The 18,830-nt window shown below is 35.2% G+C and overlaps 1 protein-coding gene across 1 annotated transcript; it reads right to left on the bottom strand.

Moving 5' to 3' along the window:
- Positions 1-5,599: 5,599 nt before the first annotated feature.
- On the bottom strand, positions 5,600-13,148 carry LOC125837313 (probable galactinol--sucrose galactosyltransferase 2). The gene is made up of 13 exons (XM_049516456.1): positions 12,914-13,148; positions 12,240-12,484; positions 11,664-11,754; positions 11,442-11,490; positions 11,251-11,342; positions 11,061-11,171; positions 10,865-10,963; positions 10,120-10,672; positions 9,910-9,977; positions 9,687-9,821; positions 6,218-6,417; positions 6,032-6,120; positions 5,600-5,951 (listed from the first exon to the last, which is right to left on the bottom strand). The coding sequence occupies exons 1-13, from the start codon at positions 13,102-13,104 to the stop codon at positions 5,649-5,651; spliced, it is 2,226 nt and encodes a 741-aa protein (XP_049372413.1). The 5' UTR covers positions 13,105-13,148; the 3' UTR covers positions 5,600-5,648.
- Between the last annotated feature and the right edge of the window lie 5,682 nt (positions 13,149-18,830).

Here is an 18,830-nt window from a genome sequence, read left to right as displayed (position 1 = left end):
TATAAACTTAGCTTTCTTTTGAGTCAATGCTATCAGTAGAGAGGCAATCTAAGAAAACCCCTTGACAAATCATCTATAGTAACCAGCCAAATCCAAGAAACTTCTAATATCCTAAGGAGATAGAGGTCTTGGCCAACTCTTGACCACATCCGTCTTAATACGATCTACCTTTATACCCTTACTTGAAACAATGTGATATAGAAAAGCCACAGACCTTAACCAAAATTCACGTTTGCTTAACTTTGCAAAAAGTTGATGGTCCTTAGGAATATAGTTGGGAAGAAATTCAGATGCAGTACCTTAGGGCTATGACTAGCGCTATGATGAGTGGTAGATTTACACTCATATGAGGCATTTTTTAGTTCAACAATTAGTGTCCTCAATGCCTAATTATGTCATATTCTGACGATATTTTGATGATTTGCAGCTATGAAGGCTTAAAGGACAAGGCAATGATGAATACTTGAAAAAATGACCAAAAATAGGGAAAGAAGCGTAAACTCCACACTGGCAGTCACCTAACCAGAAGGGCGGATCGCCCAAATTACCTGACCTCGCCTAAAGTGACAATGCTTACAATTAAAGATATTCGAGACTCAGAGAACTAATGAGCAAAACAGTGACTCATTGAAAGAGATGGGCGAACTAAATGACCATCGCCGAAGGTGACAAGTTTTGGATGAAATATGAAGGTTTAAAAGACGAACAAAGATGGTACTCGACGATCCGCTGAATGTGAAATGCAGACTCAAATGAGCTCACCGAATGAGACTCAAACACGTGAAGCCTAAAGCAAGAGAAAGACGAGCTAAGGAGAAGACAATGATCCGCCAGATTGTCTTGGCGAGCCCGACTAACGCCACCGAATGGGTGGCCTAATTTTGGGAAACTATATATATCCCAAAGGAGAAAGAAAATGTATCAAATTTCATAATAGAATTTCAGTTCCAATCTTTGTATGAGTTTTAAAGAAAAGAACTTTTGAACTCTTAGGGGGAATATTCTTAGTTTGGGGTTTTAAGTTTTTCTCTTGGATTTGACAATTTGAAGTTGAAATTAAAGTGAGTGTTGATTATAATTGTTTAATTTCATTACATCCATGACTGCTCTCATGATAGGTATAATTTCTTTAGTTTTTGTGATGTGTGGCCAAAACCCCAATTCTAGGGTGCAATTATGGGGTTGGGTGTTGATTTAATGTACTGGGTATAATGTTTTGCTTCGTTTTACTATTGTTCATTCATGGATTTGGACTAATTAGCATGAAGTTAAATTATGGGTTAAAGTTGCGAACTTAATTCTAGTTTAGATCATTGGTTGATGCTCGAAAGAGATCGATTTGAGTGAGTAATTAGTCTAATGCATGCAATTTAGGTTTGATGTCTATAATTTGCTTGAAAGAGAAATTATGGGTCGGATCTATTTGCCCAAATCTTCTTGAAAGAGAGATTTCGTAAGGTAATGGGTATGTTTGGAATTTACATAGATGAGACCGAAAGGAGATTCTATGAATTGGTACTATGAGATCGAAAGAAGATTAGTTTCATTGAATATGACCCAACATATCCATGATTTGCACTAATGAGCAACACAATTACCCCCATGTGACATCAATTCTAATCCATGCACCCCTAGATTGTTTCCTAATTGTTTGAAGTTTTGAAGTTTTAGTTCAATTGCGAACCTTGATATCAAAACCCCCTTTTGATAAATTTGGTGGAATCATCCACCTGTTGTTCTTAACTGCTGCAAATGATTTGATTTACTATCATGCCTCGATTCCCATAAAGACAGAGAGGAACCCGATGCCCTAAAGGCTCGAGAGAATCAAAACATAAGATGTTCTTATTAAGCATATAACTATGACAATTTAAAGTTGTGACAAGTTCATATAGGATGTAGCGATCGAACCAACATAAGTAGACCCAAAACTTATATACAAGACTTGGCCGTTGAGGCCACAACTTGTTAAGAGACAAGATGCAACTGAATTATATACATTAGTCTACAAAGTGTCTAAAAGTTAGAAAACCTTAGTTTAGGGTGGGACAAGGCCCCTCCTTACCCTTAACTATCATACAATAACAAAATAGGTGCCAAAGACTCGGTAAGCCCCAGATCAACCTGGAGCTTCACCAATAGCAGCCGAGTACCTTTGCTCCTACTAAAGAGCTCTACTATCTTGAGTACATGTGCCTGCAACATGAAATGTAGCGTCCCCCGCGAGGGATGTCAGTACGAAAAATGTACTGAACATGTAAGGCAATAACATATGTAAATCAAGGGCTCAAATGAAATCAAGTACCAATATATTAGTGCATAGATCATAACAGAAGACCACCTTTCTGTACTCTTGTGGGATCATGTATGTTACATTCTTTTCTTTACTTTTCTATGCGTTATGATCTTTATAAGGCATGTGATATAAATGACCAGCTGATCGGTGGTAGAAGAGGATGACCCATGCTAGGCATTTTAACCCTTAGGATGTTGTCCTCATAATTACACAAACTGGGATCGGCCCATGTTAGGCTTTCGCTCCTGAGCTGCCACCCTACTATACCAATTGGGATTGACCCATGCTAGGCATTTGCTCCTGGGCTGCCACCCATAAATATATACAAATTGTTTCACTTAGTTTGTTTAATCTTTGAGATTTTTGTTTTAGTGGTCATAATCAATTTTGAGATTTGGAACTATGGACTAGTAGTAGAAGACATGAGAATAATAACTTCAAGGCAGTAACAATGACATATGGAGCTATGTAACATCAATGTATTACTTATGAGCTTAAATAACAAAATTGACTTCAATTGACTTCGAGGATAATTCACCAAGCTTGCGTTTGCAAATACCATTTCTATACTAGCATAGGAGGAGGATAATTATACAAATGTAGAGTAATTAACATATAATGAAGTAATTCGACACACTAAGGAGATGAGAGAATATTGTTATCCATATTGGAGATCGTACGCTGCCACTATGTTTCCTTTACTAGGAATAAAATTAGGAAATTCACTTCGTTGTTATTAATAACAAATATCCGATTTTAGGCCAACGAATATGGAATCGAATAGCCTTACATACCTTTCTATACAATTCAAAAATTATGACTTAAGCTCCTTCTTTTCAAATTACTAATCTATAATAAAATAAGTTGTCTAGCCGGCAAGATGGTTGCTTCAGTTGTGGTAAGAGTGGTCATAAGATAAGGGATTGCCCAATGCTTACAACTAGGGAAGAGAGGGAAAGCAAGCTCCTCCTAGTGGTTCGGTTTCCAATGCTCCCAAGGAAAACCGATTCTATGCACTTCAGACTTGTGGTGAACAAACGGTTCTCCCGATGTGGTTACCGATATGTTAAATGTTTTCCAACTTGATGTTTATGATTTACTCAACTCGGTGCTACCTTGTCTTTTGTGACTCCATATGTGACTATGAGGTTTGATGTTCTTCCGGATGTGTTGTTAGATCCTTTTTTTGTCTCCACTCCTGTTGGTGATTCTATTTCGGCTAATAGGGTCTATAGGAAATGTCCCGTTTCCTTATCCCATAGAGTTACTCTTGTTGATTTGGTAGAGATTGATATGCTAGATTTTGATGTTATCCTTGGTATGAATCGGTTGCACTCTTGTTATGATTCTATTGATTGTAGAACCCGTATAGTCAAGTTTCAATTCCCGAATAGGCCTATCCTAGAGTAGAGAGGGGGGAATTCTATGCCTAAGAGCCAGTTTGTTTCCTTTCTGAAAGCTAGAAAGATGATTTCTAAGGGTTGCATTTACCATCTAGTTAGGGTGAGGGATTTGGATTTCGAAAACCCTACTCTTGAGTCAGTCCCTGTTGTTAATGAGTTTCCGAAAGTGTTCCCAGATGATTTACCCGGTATTCCTCCTGAAAGGGAAATAGACTTTGGTATTGACCTTCTCCCAGATGTAGAACCTATTTCAATTCCTCCTTACCATATGGATCCGATAGAACTAAAGGATTTAAAAGAACAATTGAAATACTTTTTCGATAAGGGCTTCATCCGACCAAGTATATCCCCATGGGGTGCTCCAATTTTGTTTGTTAGAAAGAAGGATGGTTCTCTTCGTATGTGCATTGACTATCACCAGTTAAAGAAGGTGGCCATGAAGAATAATTATCCTCTTACAAGGATAGATAATTTGTTTGACCAACTTCAAGAGGCAAGTTACTTATGTAAGATTCATCTTCGGTCGGGTTATCACTAATTGAAGGTGAAAGTAGATGATATTCCGAAGATGGCTTTTCAAACTCGGTATGGTCATTATGAGTTTTTGGTAATGTCGTTTGAGTTGACTAATGCTCTGGCGACATTTATGGATTTGATGAATAGGGTGTTTAGACAATACCTTGACACGTTTGTGATTGTGTTCATCGATGATATATTGATTTACTCAAGGAGTGAGGATGAACATACTGATTATTTGAGGATCGTGTTGCAAAATTTGATTGTAAGTTTCAACTTTGCAACTTTTAGCTCTTTTTGGGTGTTTTTTTCCACATTTTTACATGAAATACATCTAATCACATTTATTAGCTAAATATCAAGAATATTACTATTACGCATAAAATGCATAGTAATTAAACAATTATTTTCCTCGAAACAAAGTAAAATATGAAGAAAAAAGTGGCAAAATGAACGTAAAATTAGCCCAAATCATGTTTTAATAAATATTTGGTGATAGTTAATTAAGAAACTCTCACACCCATAATTCAGCTATGGAACTCAAAAAAATAAAAATATTTTCGACGTTTAACCCTCACTCAATAATAATACAATTGATAACTATCCAAAAAGATACAAAAAGTTCCAAAAGACATGAGAGAAGATGATAGACGATTCAAAAGATTCATTGTTAGGAAATTGTTGAAGATGAAGGAAGTTGATGGTATAGAGCAGGTTGAACGTGTACAACTTTTAATTGTTAAAGAGTTTAGAGTCACACTAGGACTGAGCTACTAAATACTACTTGTCGACTAGACTGTTGTGTCTTATACTAGCTGAAGTAGACTAAGATAAGTTATTATAATTGTTGTCGTAGTAGTAGTAAACCTATACTTAGGTAAATTATATATTTATATTATAGTAGGGCTCTCCTTCTATATAAGGAGCATGTACTTGACAGTTTTAATCATCAATAGAATCCTTGATTTCTCTCTAATCTTAACGTGAGATTTCTACATAAATGACAAATGAAAGAGTATAGTAGGATAAATATAAGATGGAGAACTTCACTATATATATAAGATGGAGAACGTCGAAACGCTGTATTCAAATTCAACAGTCTATCTAGATAGCTTTATTACAGAGACGCTAGAATGTTGATGCGGATACTCACTCAATCCCAGGACTCATCAATAGAATCCTTGATTTCTCTCTAATCTTAACGTGAGATTTCTATAGAAATGACAGGTGAAAGAGTATAGTAGGATATATATATAAGATGGAGAAGGTTGAAAACACCGTATTCACATTCAACAGTCAACACTATCTAGATAGCTTTATTACAGAGACGCTAGAATGTTGATGAGGAGACTCACTCAATCCCAGGACTCATTCTAAATCCTGCACCGTACAAAGCTTTCAGCCAGCCACTTACAATAGATTATTCTGTCTACTTAGACCTGAATTTCAATATTCCATTTGTACATCTCTTGTTGTGGAACTGGGATATTCATAGTCAGCAGTCCATATTCTTTGTTGTAGTTATAGACGGTTTCTGCACCATCTACTGAACATTTGAGAGGTATTTGGGAAATGTAAACGCCAAAGCGGCCACATCCCCTGACCTTGAGTGAGACTGTTGCAGTTGGAGATTGGCTTGTATCATCAGAATGTACTTCATACTGATCAATGGCACCACCACTGTTGATCATATCCATCAGCCCAATTGGAGCAAAACATATGTTTCTCACAACTTCCTACACTTATAATAAAAAATGTCTAGTTATTTTAGTTTAAAAAAAAGTGTTAAAGAAGCAAGTTAACAAAAAGGTGTTACCTTGACAGGAGAAAAGTGGAATACTTCATATTCAAGAACTTTAAGTGTTACAGGCAGTGAAGCAACTCTGGGTAGGAAAACCACTTTCCCTATATAATTAATGAAGGGTTAATTGCTAATTCTAACACCAGTAATAAATTGCTAATCCTAACACCAGTCATAGGCTATGTTAAGGAATTGGTTTACCTGATGTAAAGCAATAGGCTATAGAATCCCCATTCCAATCAATGGTCTCAACATCAGTTGCTTGGACTGAAGTTGTAAGTGTGCCTGGGGATGCATCATGAATACGTGTCTTCTTTGTCGCCTTGCACCACCCAGCACCTTGGCAGTTAAATACACCAACCACACCACTGCATTTGTTCACGTTCCATATTTTAAGCAAGCTGTCCAACATAAAACATCAACGTTAAGTTTTAATATTTCATTACCATTTTACCCTTACTCTAAATCAAACCAGCTTCAATCCAATTCTTTATTTGCTCGACCCTGATATTCAAAAGAGTCTTTCAGAGTTCACATCATATGTTAAACGCAACAGCAGTGACATTCTTGTTGTTTCTCTTTATGTGGATAACCTTTTGATTAACGGAACAATGAAAGGCTAATTGATGAGCTCAAGCAAGATATGACGCAAGCTTTCGAAATGTCTGATATTGGTCTTATGACATATTTCCTTGGAATGGAATTACACAAGGAAAAGATGAGTTTTTCATTTGCTAGAAAAAGTATTCAAAGGAAATTCTCAAGAAATTCAAAATGGAAAATATCAAAGAGATCAGTCCTCCCATGAACCAAAAAGAGAAACTAAGTAAAGAAGATGAAGCCGAAAAGGTGGAGGTGACGTACTTCAGAAGTTTCATTGGTTGTTTTTGTCTTACAACAACAAGACCCGATATATTGTATGTTGTAAGTGCTTTATCAAGGTTCATGGATTGTCTGAGTGAAGTACATTTGCAAGCATCCAAAAGAATTTTGTGATACATCAAAGGAACCATCACCTATGGAGTCAAGTTTTAGAAGAGTGAAGCTTTATGGGTACTTCGACAGTGATTGGGGCGGTTCTGAGGATGATGCAAAGAGTAATACAGGGTATTGTTTTAGTCTTGGTTCTGGAATTTCCTCACGGAGTTGTAAGAAACAAGATATTGTGGCTCAATCTACTAGCGAAGGCTGAGTTTGTAGCAGCTGCAGCAGCAGTAAATCAAGCATTGTGGCTAAAGAAAATTTTGGTTGATCTGCATATGGAGCTGATGAGTCCACAATTTAGACTCATTTAGGGCTTTATTTGGATAGATTTAGTGTCCTCAAATGCTTATTGTGTGCCAATAACTAATGTAAAATCCTTGATTTCAGGTATTTGGATTGAGGAACAAAGCATGGACACTAATGGGCAAAAAGGAACAAGGCAGCCGAAGGAACGAAGAATAGAAGGCTTGTTGATCGCCTAATCCATTGGGCGAGTCGCCGAATGGCTATTATCTCGCCTAAAGTTCCATTGTGCCAAGCCCTGAAAGCAAAAATCAAGTCGGCGAGAGAAAGGAGCGGTCGGCGTGCCGCCAAGTGGTTCCGCGATGCAGTGTTGGATCGCCCAAAGTTACAGAACTTGAGGATGATGGGCGATGGAACTAACCAAAGGGCGGATCACCAAGTTGATCGGCGATCCTGACTTACTGCGCCGAATGGTCCTTCACAACATATTTTTGGTGACTATAAATACGTTTTTGAACATTTTAGTTTAGTATCAGTGATCATTTTAGAGTTTTCAGAATATAGAATATCAGTTTTTGAGTTGGAACTCTGAGTTTTGAAACAAACTTTTCCTTAGCTTTGAAGAATTGAAGTTTTCCATTTTTGAGAAATTGGAAGTGGGTCTTTGAGATTCTTCAACTTGGACCTTTGTAAAGACGAAATTAATCTTACCCAGTTAATGGAAACACAATTTGGTAACGATTTCTATCTTTTTATGATGTCTAGCTAAAACCCCAGTTCTTGGGGTGTGATTATGTGATTATGGGTTGATTTAGCTTATGGGTATTGCTAATTGATAGTTTAAATGTTGTTTAGAAGTGATTTCAATCAGTAATTGTGGTTTAATTTAAAGGGTTGTAGTTGCAAATGCAACTCTACCTTCGTGTTTTTGGCTTGCTCGAGAGAGGTTTTAAAACCAAAATTACTGAATTGATGGTTTGTGGGTTCAGCTCGAGAGAGTGAATCCTAAATCATTTTCCACACATTCAGCTCGAGAGAGTGAATGGACTAAATCGTAGGTTGTTCTTATTTGCTGCTTGTTGGTGTTCGAGAGAAACCAACTTGATTCGGGGTAAATTGTTCGAGAGAAAGTTTATCCCCACTAAAGTCTAGCTTATTCACTGATTTACAGTTATTTACTAACAATTGCAATTACCCATTTGTCTACCTTAGCCTATAATTCAATCACATCCCAAGAACCCGTCTCATTACTTGTTAATTCGTGTTATTTGTTGTTGTTGTAGCTGATAGTTAAAACCAAAACCCCTTTATTTGACACTTGTGTCATCCCATAATTTGAATTATGCTTTTATTTGTAAATATCTACTCCTATGATTGACTTGAACATATTCGTACTTTGCTATTGAATCTTATACACGTACCACTCCCTGTGGGATTCGACCCCAACTCATTTAGTTGGGTTATATTACTAACTAACGATCGTTGACGCTTAGAATCGGATGAAGTGTCTTTGATAGCGTTATTAAATCAAGAGCCGACGGGAAGCATAGAAGTGTTCATGGACAATGAAGAAGCAATAGCTATATCTCACAATCATGTATTTCATGGAAGAACTAAGCACTTCAAAATAAAGTTTTTCTTCTCGAGAACAGTGCAAAAAGATGGAGATATAAGAACAATTGGCTGATATATTCACTAAGTCTTTACCAATCAGCAAGTTTGAGATTCTTAGATAGAGAATTGGAGTTTGCAGTTTTCAAAGCATGGAGGAGTGTTAGGAATTTACTTTTGAACTGCAGTTAATTTATTTTTACTTCTTTATATTAAATAAAACTTAGTCAATTAGTTGTTAGCCATCTATTCCTATTATTTAGAAGTCAGTTGGTGATTTGGGGAATCTCCTAATCGTGTGTTTAATGCTTTCTATTTCATTGTAGCTGTTATAAATGTAACCTGCAGGCATCAATAAAAGTTATCCGCTCATATTCTTCTTACTTCTCTGCCTTCTAATATCTTGTATTTCTGATATTAACCAACAATATTGACTAGAAAGAGCAAGATATTATGAGAAATTAAATTATGTCAGTAAGGGAAAGAAAAAAGGAGGAGAAAAGTAAAAATCAAGTCCTGAACTACAGAAGTTTAAGACATTTACATGCATTTATTAATTTTTCAAGCAAGAATCATTGATATATTAATACCATTAAAGACTATTATCTTAATTACCTTCACGTATTTCTTATATGATGGCAAATGCAGTATCCCACTTTCATAAATTTTTATCTAATGAATAAAATATAAATGATAAAATTAATATTGTTAATTTCAACATTTCCTATTTTATAACTCAACCTTTAAAATTTATAGAAGTTCTATAATAATGATAAGGGACAGACATGCGTTCCCCAGACACTAGTATATATATAAGGAGAGAATTGCAAACCTTGTCCCGTCTCTTGCTGGATCAACAAATAGGCAATCTCGAGTAGGTCTGCCAGGCAATTGAGCGCGAAGTACTGATCCATCAGGAAGGATAAGCTTCTTCAGAAGCTCGAAGTTGTGATTTCCGGGTTTGTCACTGAATGACATAAAAAGAGACAAGGTTAGGTAACAGTTCCAAGTTAAAATAAGAAAGAGGAAGAACCAGACGCGAGGACAAAAATTACCTCACATAAATTGGTGATCCTCCAACTGCTCTAGCTGCAGCATGATATTCTGCAGTAGGGTGAAGACTCTGCAATAAACATCTCAGTTATTAAATTACCTCATTTTACATCTAATGCATTCATTACTGACTGACTATCATATGCAAACATCACGCACCAACATTGAATCGTCAAAAACAAGTATAAATAAATTAGATGTCAAACACTAACGTGGAACATGTCCCAATCTGGTTGCATGAATTCTCCCAAGAACAATGAGTTGTAGCAAACAGAAGATATATGAATGGTGTGAGAAGCTGGATCACGAGGATAATAATCATCAGAAGCTCTAACTAGAGCGGTTTGCTTAGAACTGTAGAGCCCATCAGTGTTGTGATTCATGCAGGCAATGCATCCATTGTCAGGAAAGTTTTGAGCAATGGATGCTTCAAGGGCCTGGATATAGCTTCTCGTGATGGATACTCTACCACCATGGCCAGCACCAAGTGTTTCAATGATGTTCTGGACATCAACCTTGACTCCATCAACCCCACAGGATGCCAGATAGGCATGTAGTTCATTATAAAAGTTGAAGACCTTTTTTGGGTGCACTAAACCTAAGCCATGAACTGCAAGACTATCAATAACAATGTCAGGTTGGTTTCCCATCACACCAGGAGACTGAATGGGGTACGCCAATGCAGTGTCATAGTGCTCGAGCCCAGGACCAGCAGGGTGTACTCCACCCCAGTAACCAGCTAGGGCATGCCATACGTATACATACCTACATAGAAAAAATAAACTTTAAAATGATAAGTATCACTTCACTACCAGTAGATCCTTTGAGAAAAGGAGGAAAAGATTCAAGTGCTGAGACGTCCTTTAAATTCAACAGAAAACTAAGTAAAAAGGAATTGTGGTGTGTGCAATTTTTAGACATTTTATAAAATACAACGATCGGAAGTTGCAAACTTACTTGACACTATGTTGTTTCTTGGCTTCCTCCACTACATGCTTCAGGCCTTTTGTTTGGAACTTCTTGTTTTCTTTAATTCCTGTTAGCCTGTTGGCAAACCTACAAAACAAACATGGGAGAGATCATACATGCAATTTTATTTACTAGATCTGCAAATTACGGTAAAATAATTATTAAACATAGCAAGAAATCTCACTGTGCTCCTTCTTGTACTACACAATTAGTGTCCTTGGGCACTTCATTGCCAATCTGTTGCCAACCATCATCAATGATCAGGAAACGTGGGCGAAAACCACCCTTGGATAAGCTGTCATAAAGGCATTTAACATGAATTAGTTCAACCCGAAAGACATCTCCAAACAAAAACTGAGAAAGAGCCAAATTACCTGTTGAGGCCATCCTCGACACCCTCTGCTGTGACATCAGTGTAAAAGGCATCCCATGTGCACCAACCAAACCAATCAATAATTGAGGGCAACTACATGATATCGAACAGAGGATATTAACAGGCCCGCTTCAGATAATGGGACGACCAAGATTTCACAATAAATAAATAACTAAGGAAGCAACTATTTACCTTCTTCTTCTCTCTGTGATGAAAAGTTTGCAAGTGTTGCTCAACAGATCTGTTGAGAGGGGAGGGAACAAAACACATTATTTACACAGTCTAGAAAGACTTCTAGTTGGAGTCTTGCTAGTCGAGTACCAATGACATTATTCAACAACTACTTCACACTGCAAACATACTACAGTTATTTTGTGATTCAAATCAAAAAGATCTCAAGAAGTTGGAGCTTACTTCACAGCCTGTGTAATGACTTCAAAGGGATTGGTCCCAGCATTCATGTAGACAAGATAAAGCCCTTGGTTGGTTTTAACAGCATTATCTCCTGCAAAAATAACGCATACAAGACGTATTGGTTCTTTTACGTTTATACTACTTTCTTGCCTGCCATTGATGATCTACATGAGATTATTAGCAACTTGCTCAGCATTGACATTTCTTGCTCAATATAACATAGCTATAGGTCCAGCCCAACAGGTTAATATAGCCTCAATTTTTGGAAATAGGAAATAGGACTTGCAGCTTATCCTGAAGGATTATTTGCACAGCTTTGTTCATAACAGATGAGAAAACAGTGCGTAAAACGAGAAATGACATTGTTGTATTGCACCCACAGAGACCTAAAAGGCTAAACCAAAGACTTGGTCCACAGAGAGACGACTTTGTCTCCCAGAACACCCACATAGCAGCGTACTTTTGCATGTAGCCTCAAAAGGTAAAGCAAAAATGGATGCAAGAAGTCTACTGAATTGAGATGAATGTATAGCATTTATCAATTTCCCGATTGCTAGAGCCTAGATGGAAACTCACCACTTTCAAGGCAAATCTCCATTTCGTTCATCTCATTGCCTTGAAGAACAGCACGAAACTGTCCCTCAAGTAGAGGGAGGAAGACCGTGTAAATAATTGGGGCATCGTCACGCTCACCCTCGGTGGTGTCTTTGCTCTCCACAAGCATGAACTGGGTCTCCAAAGGAATATCATTTCCACATGTCCCCATTCTCTGAGTCATCCACCACAGCTTGAAACGGAATAAACACATGAACCGAGTATCCCTGTAAAAATAGATAACAAAAAAGTATTGATTTTTTTATAAAAGGAGTAGCATTCTGATATGCTTATCACGTTTCACTCTTCTGCAACTCAATACCCTGTGATCTTCTGAAATATGATAAACGTGTGGTACTTCTGCATGACATTGCTCAAGTCAACCTTCATCCTCTAAGCATGATGCAAGAAATTTAAACAATTAAGAAAGTACTTCACCACCAAAGATGGACTTCATGAGCATAAGGTCACATTACATCGATCCTACCGATAATCAATTTGTTCTCTTAATAAAGGAGTGGAATTAGTAGCACAACCAATTATCTTACTATTCACCAAATCAAAATCCATATATCAATGTTATGATAAATTATAAAATTAGTTTAGCATGGTTATCGCACAATAGTGAAAGAAGGCAATAGTGCAATAGTGCTTACTCTAAGACCCCAACAGGGAACAGATGCAAGCATTTGCCCTCTGAAGCTGTTGCTCCAATAAATGCACCAGTAAGAAGGCCCACCCCAGATCCAGGAGTCAAGATAATGTTGTCAGGGACACCCTTGAGTATGGTCTTGCCATGGACAATGAGGTTGCCATCATTGATGGAGATGTTAGGTGTCACTGTCATCTTTTTCCGCGCACGCGAGTAGGTGATGTTTGACAATTAACTGCAGAGGGAATTAAGAGTAACAAAAGCACACATTTAATCATCTCAATAGTTGAATTTGTGGGGAATGAAGTAAAGAATCTTTTGCATGAATGAATGCATCTAATTAATAATAAGCCAAATACCCATAGAATCGTCAACTTATACGTACTGAATTATAGCCTCACACTTGAACAACAACGAAAAGTAGTTAAGCTGATGATGAAATTAAAGGAGTATAATACATTTGAGACAGACATAAGTATTGTCTCGAAGATTATAGCTTATTTGGTCACCATAATCACATTAGTCCAGCCAAGTCTACCGCATACATATTATATTGTTGTCCCCAAAGAGATGCGAGCGAGATAAAAGTTGAGTCACACAACTGCAGGTTGTATGAAAGTGGAAACTGCCAGCAGCTGCCGTTGATAGGTAGAAACGAAAAAAGAAGATATTTTTGGGGTAATTTTCTGCTTCATTTCCATAGTATGTATTTATACAAGTATATTAGTAAAACTTTCTTCTTATATATAATTGGCTAGAGAATAAGTAACTCAAATAGGAGTAGTTGTTTCTGAATGTGAACAAGGCAAAGGGAACTTGTGAATCTGAACAAGGAAAAGGGGGCAAATTTGAAAGGGAGTCAAAGTCAATCTCATAAATTGGTAATATAAGCAATCAACCAAAATTTAATGAGTGATCGAAGTGTCAAAAAATTGAACAAAAATTACCATAAAAATAAAAGCAACGAACAAGGAAGGAGCTAATTAGACCTTTGAAAGAAAACTCACCTTATTACTCCATTAAATAAAAGAAGAAGAAACTTTGAACGTCCTTTGAGGGAAGAAAGAAGGAAAGAAAACTAAAACAAACAATGATTGCTATTTGCTTGTCAACTTCTGGTCATGTCAGGTTGAAAAATGATGACTCTCTTTCGATCTAAATACTCCCTTGCGTGGAATGATTTTTCCAGAACTATCTATCGCTAGATTACACGTACACGGTACACTACAGACATGAATATTTTTTTATTTGCTCCGTCTGGTACTTTTTAAATTTCTATATTGAAGTAAATCTATTTTTGACATTAAATTTTTCATAAATCTTTTAAATATTTTGAATTATCAATTATTATAATTTATGATATTTTTTATGTAATTTATAAATATATAAATTTCATTTCAAAAATTTTAAAGATTATATGCGCAAATTGCCAATCAAATTTAAACGATTTAAGTCTCAAAAAATGAAAAAAAAAATGGCACATAAATTGAGAAAGCGGGAATACCTCTTTTCTCAATTATAATTATTTCACGTGAAACTTTTCTTTTTCCTCTTTCTTGTTTTTCTTTTCAAATAATTGTTTAGCAGCTTCCCTATACCTTTTGAATTTTGATTAATTGAGCCACTACTATTGTACTTTGGTATAAAAATCTATCTATATATAATAGGAGAAGTGAAAAGTACTAATGATAGCACCATAAAAAATAATATTTTTTATATAATTACAACTAATTAGATATCTTCAAATTATAAATCCACATTTGAAGTTTCTTTTAACAATTAAAAAAATATTGAATTTTGAAAAAAAAATATTGAATATTTTGAGTTTTATATTCAGTTAATAATAATAATAATAATACTAATAATAATAATAATAATAATAATAATAATAATACAAATAATAATAATATAATTTGCAAATCAATTGTTTGGTTGTGAGTGCTCAAAAATATTTGCATTTTAGCTTTACTATATTTATTCCAACTTTAAATTCAACAAACCGTGTTGAGGGCTCTTTTTAATAGCAGATAATATTTTCACTAAAATGTAGGCAACAAAGAACATGTTTTTTCAATATTCTAATCAGTTAGTTTTTTGAATTTAAAATCAATTACAACTGTCTAAAAATCCTAAGCAGTTAGTGTTCGCAATAAAGTTTCGTAGCGCTGAAAATTAACTTCAATCAAAATAAATAAAAGAAAAATGTGATTTGTTATTGATGAATTTGTGAGTACAATCATGTTATTCTCTTGATTCTTCTCTCCTAAACTTCTTCAAGATTCAAGGGTCTTCAGTAGCGTACTTCTCGAATCATTGGATGATGTAGACCTCCTTGAGATGTATTTTCTTCAGGAACATCGGGAAACACTTCGTCATTTCAGGTCGATCTCCGGGAAGAACTCTGTTGACCACTCTTCGAAGAGAAATGTAGTTGGTGTTGTAGTTTTCTCCTGTCCTTGCAGAATTCTTGTTGAAGAGTTTTCTTCGAATTCCCCTTAGAATCTCATGTATATCCTTTATTTATAGTTGTAGAGGGTGGACTTGCTTATGATTGGCCAGCTTATGATTGGCCAAAGGATGTCATTTCGAATACTTGGTGGATTGTGATTGGTTCTTGCATTTGACTGTGACTACCACCTCATTTGGACACGTGGCATCACCTTATTGGTCTTGGATGCCTAGTCATTGTGACACGTGGCATGGGTTTGGGCTTCAAGGTGAAATGAACCTTGGACTTGAATTTAATAAAAATAGACTTATTTATTTGTAAAGCGCAAATTAATCATTCAACCCAAATAAACATGAATTTAATCCAAATTTCTTATAAATTAAATCTAATAAAATTTGTATGTCTACAGATTCTCCCTACTTCAAGCCTTGTTGAAGTGTAGGTTTATCGACACTTGATTGCGAGACTTGAAGTATTGGAATACAATAATATCACTCGCAAGACATTTACTTGACTCAATTTCTTATGATGAAACAAGTTGCATGGTACATTCATGTGCAACCTTATTTCGATGTGCTCCTAAGGACTTTTATTATTTCAATCCACCTGAGGGACGATATGAAGGATTCTCGTAAGAAGGATAAACAAATAAATGAGACTAAGTTGTATGAATTTTAAGTTCAAATAAACTTCCACAATAGATTTGAACACAAATATGGGCACCAAAACTTAGAGTGTCACACAAGTCCCCAAAGTTGAATTTTAAATAAAATAAGAGCATAACTTGATTTGCTTGTTTTTTTTTGGCAAACCTTCAATTTTGAAACAATTGGTAATTTAATAATCCCACCAACTTTTTATTCCCTTTGCTTGATTTTGGAAGAATCATTTTTGAAATCTTAAGCATTATTCCTTTCCATTTGAGTGCTAACAATTTTCATTTAGATTGGTAAAAATTGATTTGATTTGCTTCTTCCAATTTTTCCATAGCTTAATTATTCATAGAAACTCTATATAAGAATATCTCATGTACAAAGGATTCATCAAAGAATCATTGAAAAAAAATCCTCGTGAATCACCCATAAAAAATATTTTTGAAGAACTCCAAATTTGGTGTGTTCTTCTCTCAGTTTTGTGCAGTCCCACCAAAATATCCTTTTCTTAGTGTAGGAATATTCAAATAACGAGCGTCTTGGTTTGGAATAAACTAGACTTGTATTATTGAGACATATCCAAAAATCAACATTAAACACCTTTTGAATTAACGAAAATTGATTTTTGAAATTGGTCTTCAAATCTGACAGTTCTTCTTACAATTGCCCGTACATCATTTTCTTGATGTAGAGGTGTCCAAATGATAAGAGGCTTGATTCTAGAGAAACTAGACTTTTGCTACTATTACATATCTAAAAATCAATATCAAAACACATTTCGGATTGATGGGAATCAATTTTGAAGTTGGTCTCCAGATTTGGCAGTTCTTCTCGCAGTTATATGCAATCTTGCTAAAACATCATTTTCTTGGTGTAGGAGCATTCAAATGATGAGCGGCTTGATTATGGAGAAACTAGAATTTCAGTGCTACGACATATCTAAAAATCAACTTCAAAAACCTTTTTTATTGACGGAAATTGATTTTTGAAGTTGGTCCCCAAATCTGGAAGTTTTTCTCACAGTAATGGTCAATCTCGCCAAAATATCCTTTTCTTAGAGTAGGAGCATTCAAATGACGAGCGTCTTAGTTGTGAAGAAACTAGACTCGTAGTACTATGACATATCCAAAAACCAATATCAAACTCTTCCTGAATTGACAGGAATTGGTTTTTGAAGTTGGTCTCCAAATTTGATGATTTTTTCATAGATTTCCATTTTTTTTCATGTGTTTTTTTTTTTGGCAGTTGACAAAGAAGTGACTTGACCTTTATTCATCAAAATTACATCAGGAGATTCAAGTATGCAAGCCTTAAGCAATAGAGATTGCTGTGGAAGAGTGATCTAGGATGCAAGTTAAAGTGTCATACTATTAGCGTTGATATATGTCCAACTAGATTGTTGTGCAACTGTTAATGCTTGTCCTGTCAAACTGAGGCTTCATTTCATTTGGACCGATCTACATAGAACCAGGTGATGAGTTGGTCATTTAGACTCATTTAGGACTTGTTATTCAATGAATTAGTGTCCTCAATGCTTATTTTGCATTCATAACTGATGTTAATTTGTTTATGTGCAGCCACGAATTCAGAGGCGGACCCAGAATTTCAAACATGTGGATTCTAAATTTTAAAAAGGACAACAATTTTAAAAATGACAAAACACAACTTTTGTTATTGAGATGTTAATCATGTTTGAAAATATTACCTTAGATATTGTTATTGTAAAAACTTGATTTAATAATATGAAGATTTGCGTAATTTATTTTTAAGTTCTAAAATATTGTTAATAAAAAATGAATAAATTTTGACGTTTTTACTATAATCTTCAATATTGTTCTAAGTGAGATTAAAATTATTAGATTCACCGTTAATATTTTGCCACCTAAAACATATATTTTACTAGTTTCACTATGACGTTGAACCAATTATTGCCTTCAAAAGTTAAAATTTCGAAAAACAAACAATAGTTATTTAACATAATCAATTATCAATATGTAGGATAACCTAGAATCAAAGAATAAAAATTAATTTTTGAATAGATAATTAAACCGTGTAAAAGAAATAAATAAGAAAAAAAATGAAAAAGGAGATACGAGAGTACGTAGTACTTACCGGAGAGCAAAGGTCGGATAGTAGCAATCAGATTAAGTTAGAGCCCTAACTTTTAAAAATAAATTTGGGTCAAGATTTTTTGAATGTCTTGGTAGAAATCAATGATTAGATATTGTTTCAGAGTATGACACAAACACTATTTTTCTGTTTATTTTCATTTATCGATTTTTTTTTTTTTTAAATAAATAAATATATAAACCTACTTGTGTTATTATCTTTAGGTTAGATATTAATTCCAAAAACACTATTTTTCATTTAACATTCTGTTTTTTAATTTATTTTTATTTAAATTCCGTTGGGTGCAGAAAGACCATTGGGCTACCCGCTTCACTGTGTTTGTGCAATAAATTTATTTGTACTTTATATTTGATATTTTAATACGAATATTGAATCTATGGAAAAGTCAGTGGGTTCGTCTGAACCCCCTTTTGCTATAGTAGCTTTGCTCCTGACACGAAGGCTAATGAACAAGGCAAGGACACTATAATGCAAAAAGAAGCGAAAAAATTGGAAAAAGTTGAAGAGAAGAAAAATTGAAGCTCGCAAAAACCACATACTCCACTCAAAATATGTGAGCACCATCATATGCAAACAAGTACTACAGAAAGGTGTCACATAAATCAACTTCAATCATTGTCTTCCCAAGTTTTACCCTCTACTTTATATACAAAAACATCATAACTCATATGAAGAATTTGAACACACAA

The sequence above is a fragment of the Solanum verrucosum genome, unplaced genomic scaffold (genome assembly GCF_900185275.1).
Source record: "Solanum verrucosum unplaced genomic scaffold, falcon-dt-bn FXZP01000130.1, whole genome shotgun sequence".
Classification (NCBI taxonomy): domain Eukaryota; kingdom Viridiplantae; phylum Streptophyta; class Magnoliopsida; order Solanales; family Solanaceae; genus Solanum; species Solanum verrucosum.
The sequence above is the reverse complement of the archived record's forward strand: the minus strand, read 5'-3'. Positions and strand labels throughout refer to the sequence as shown.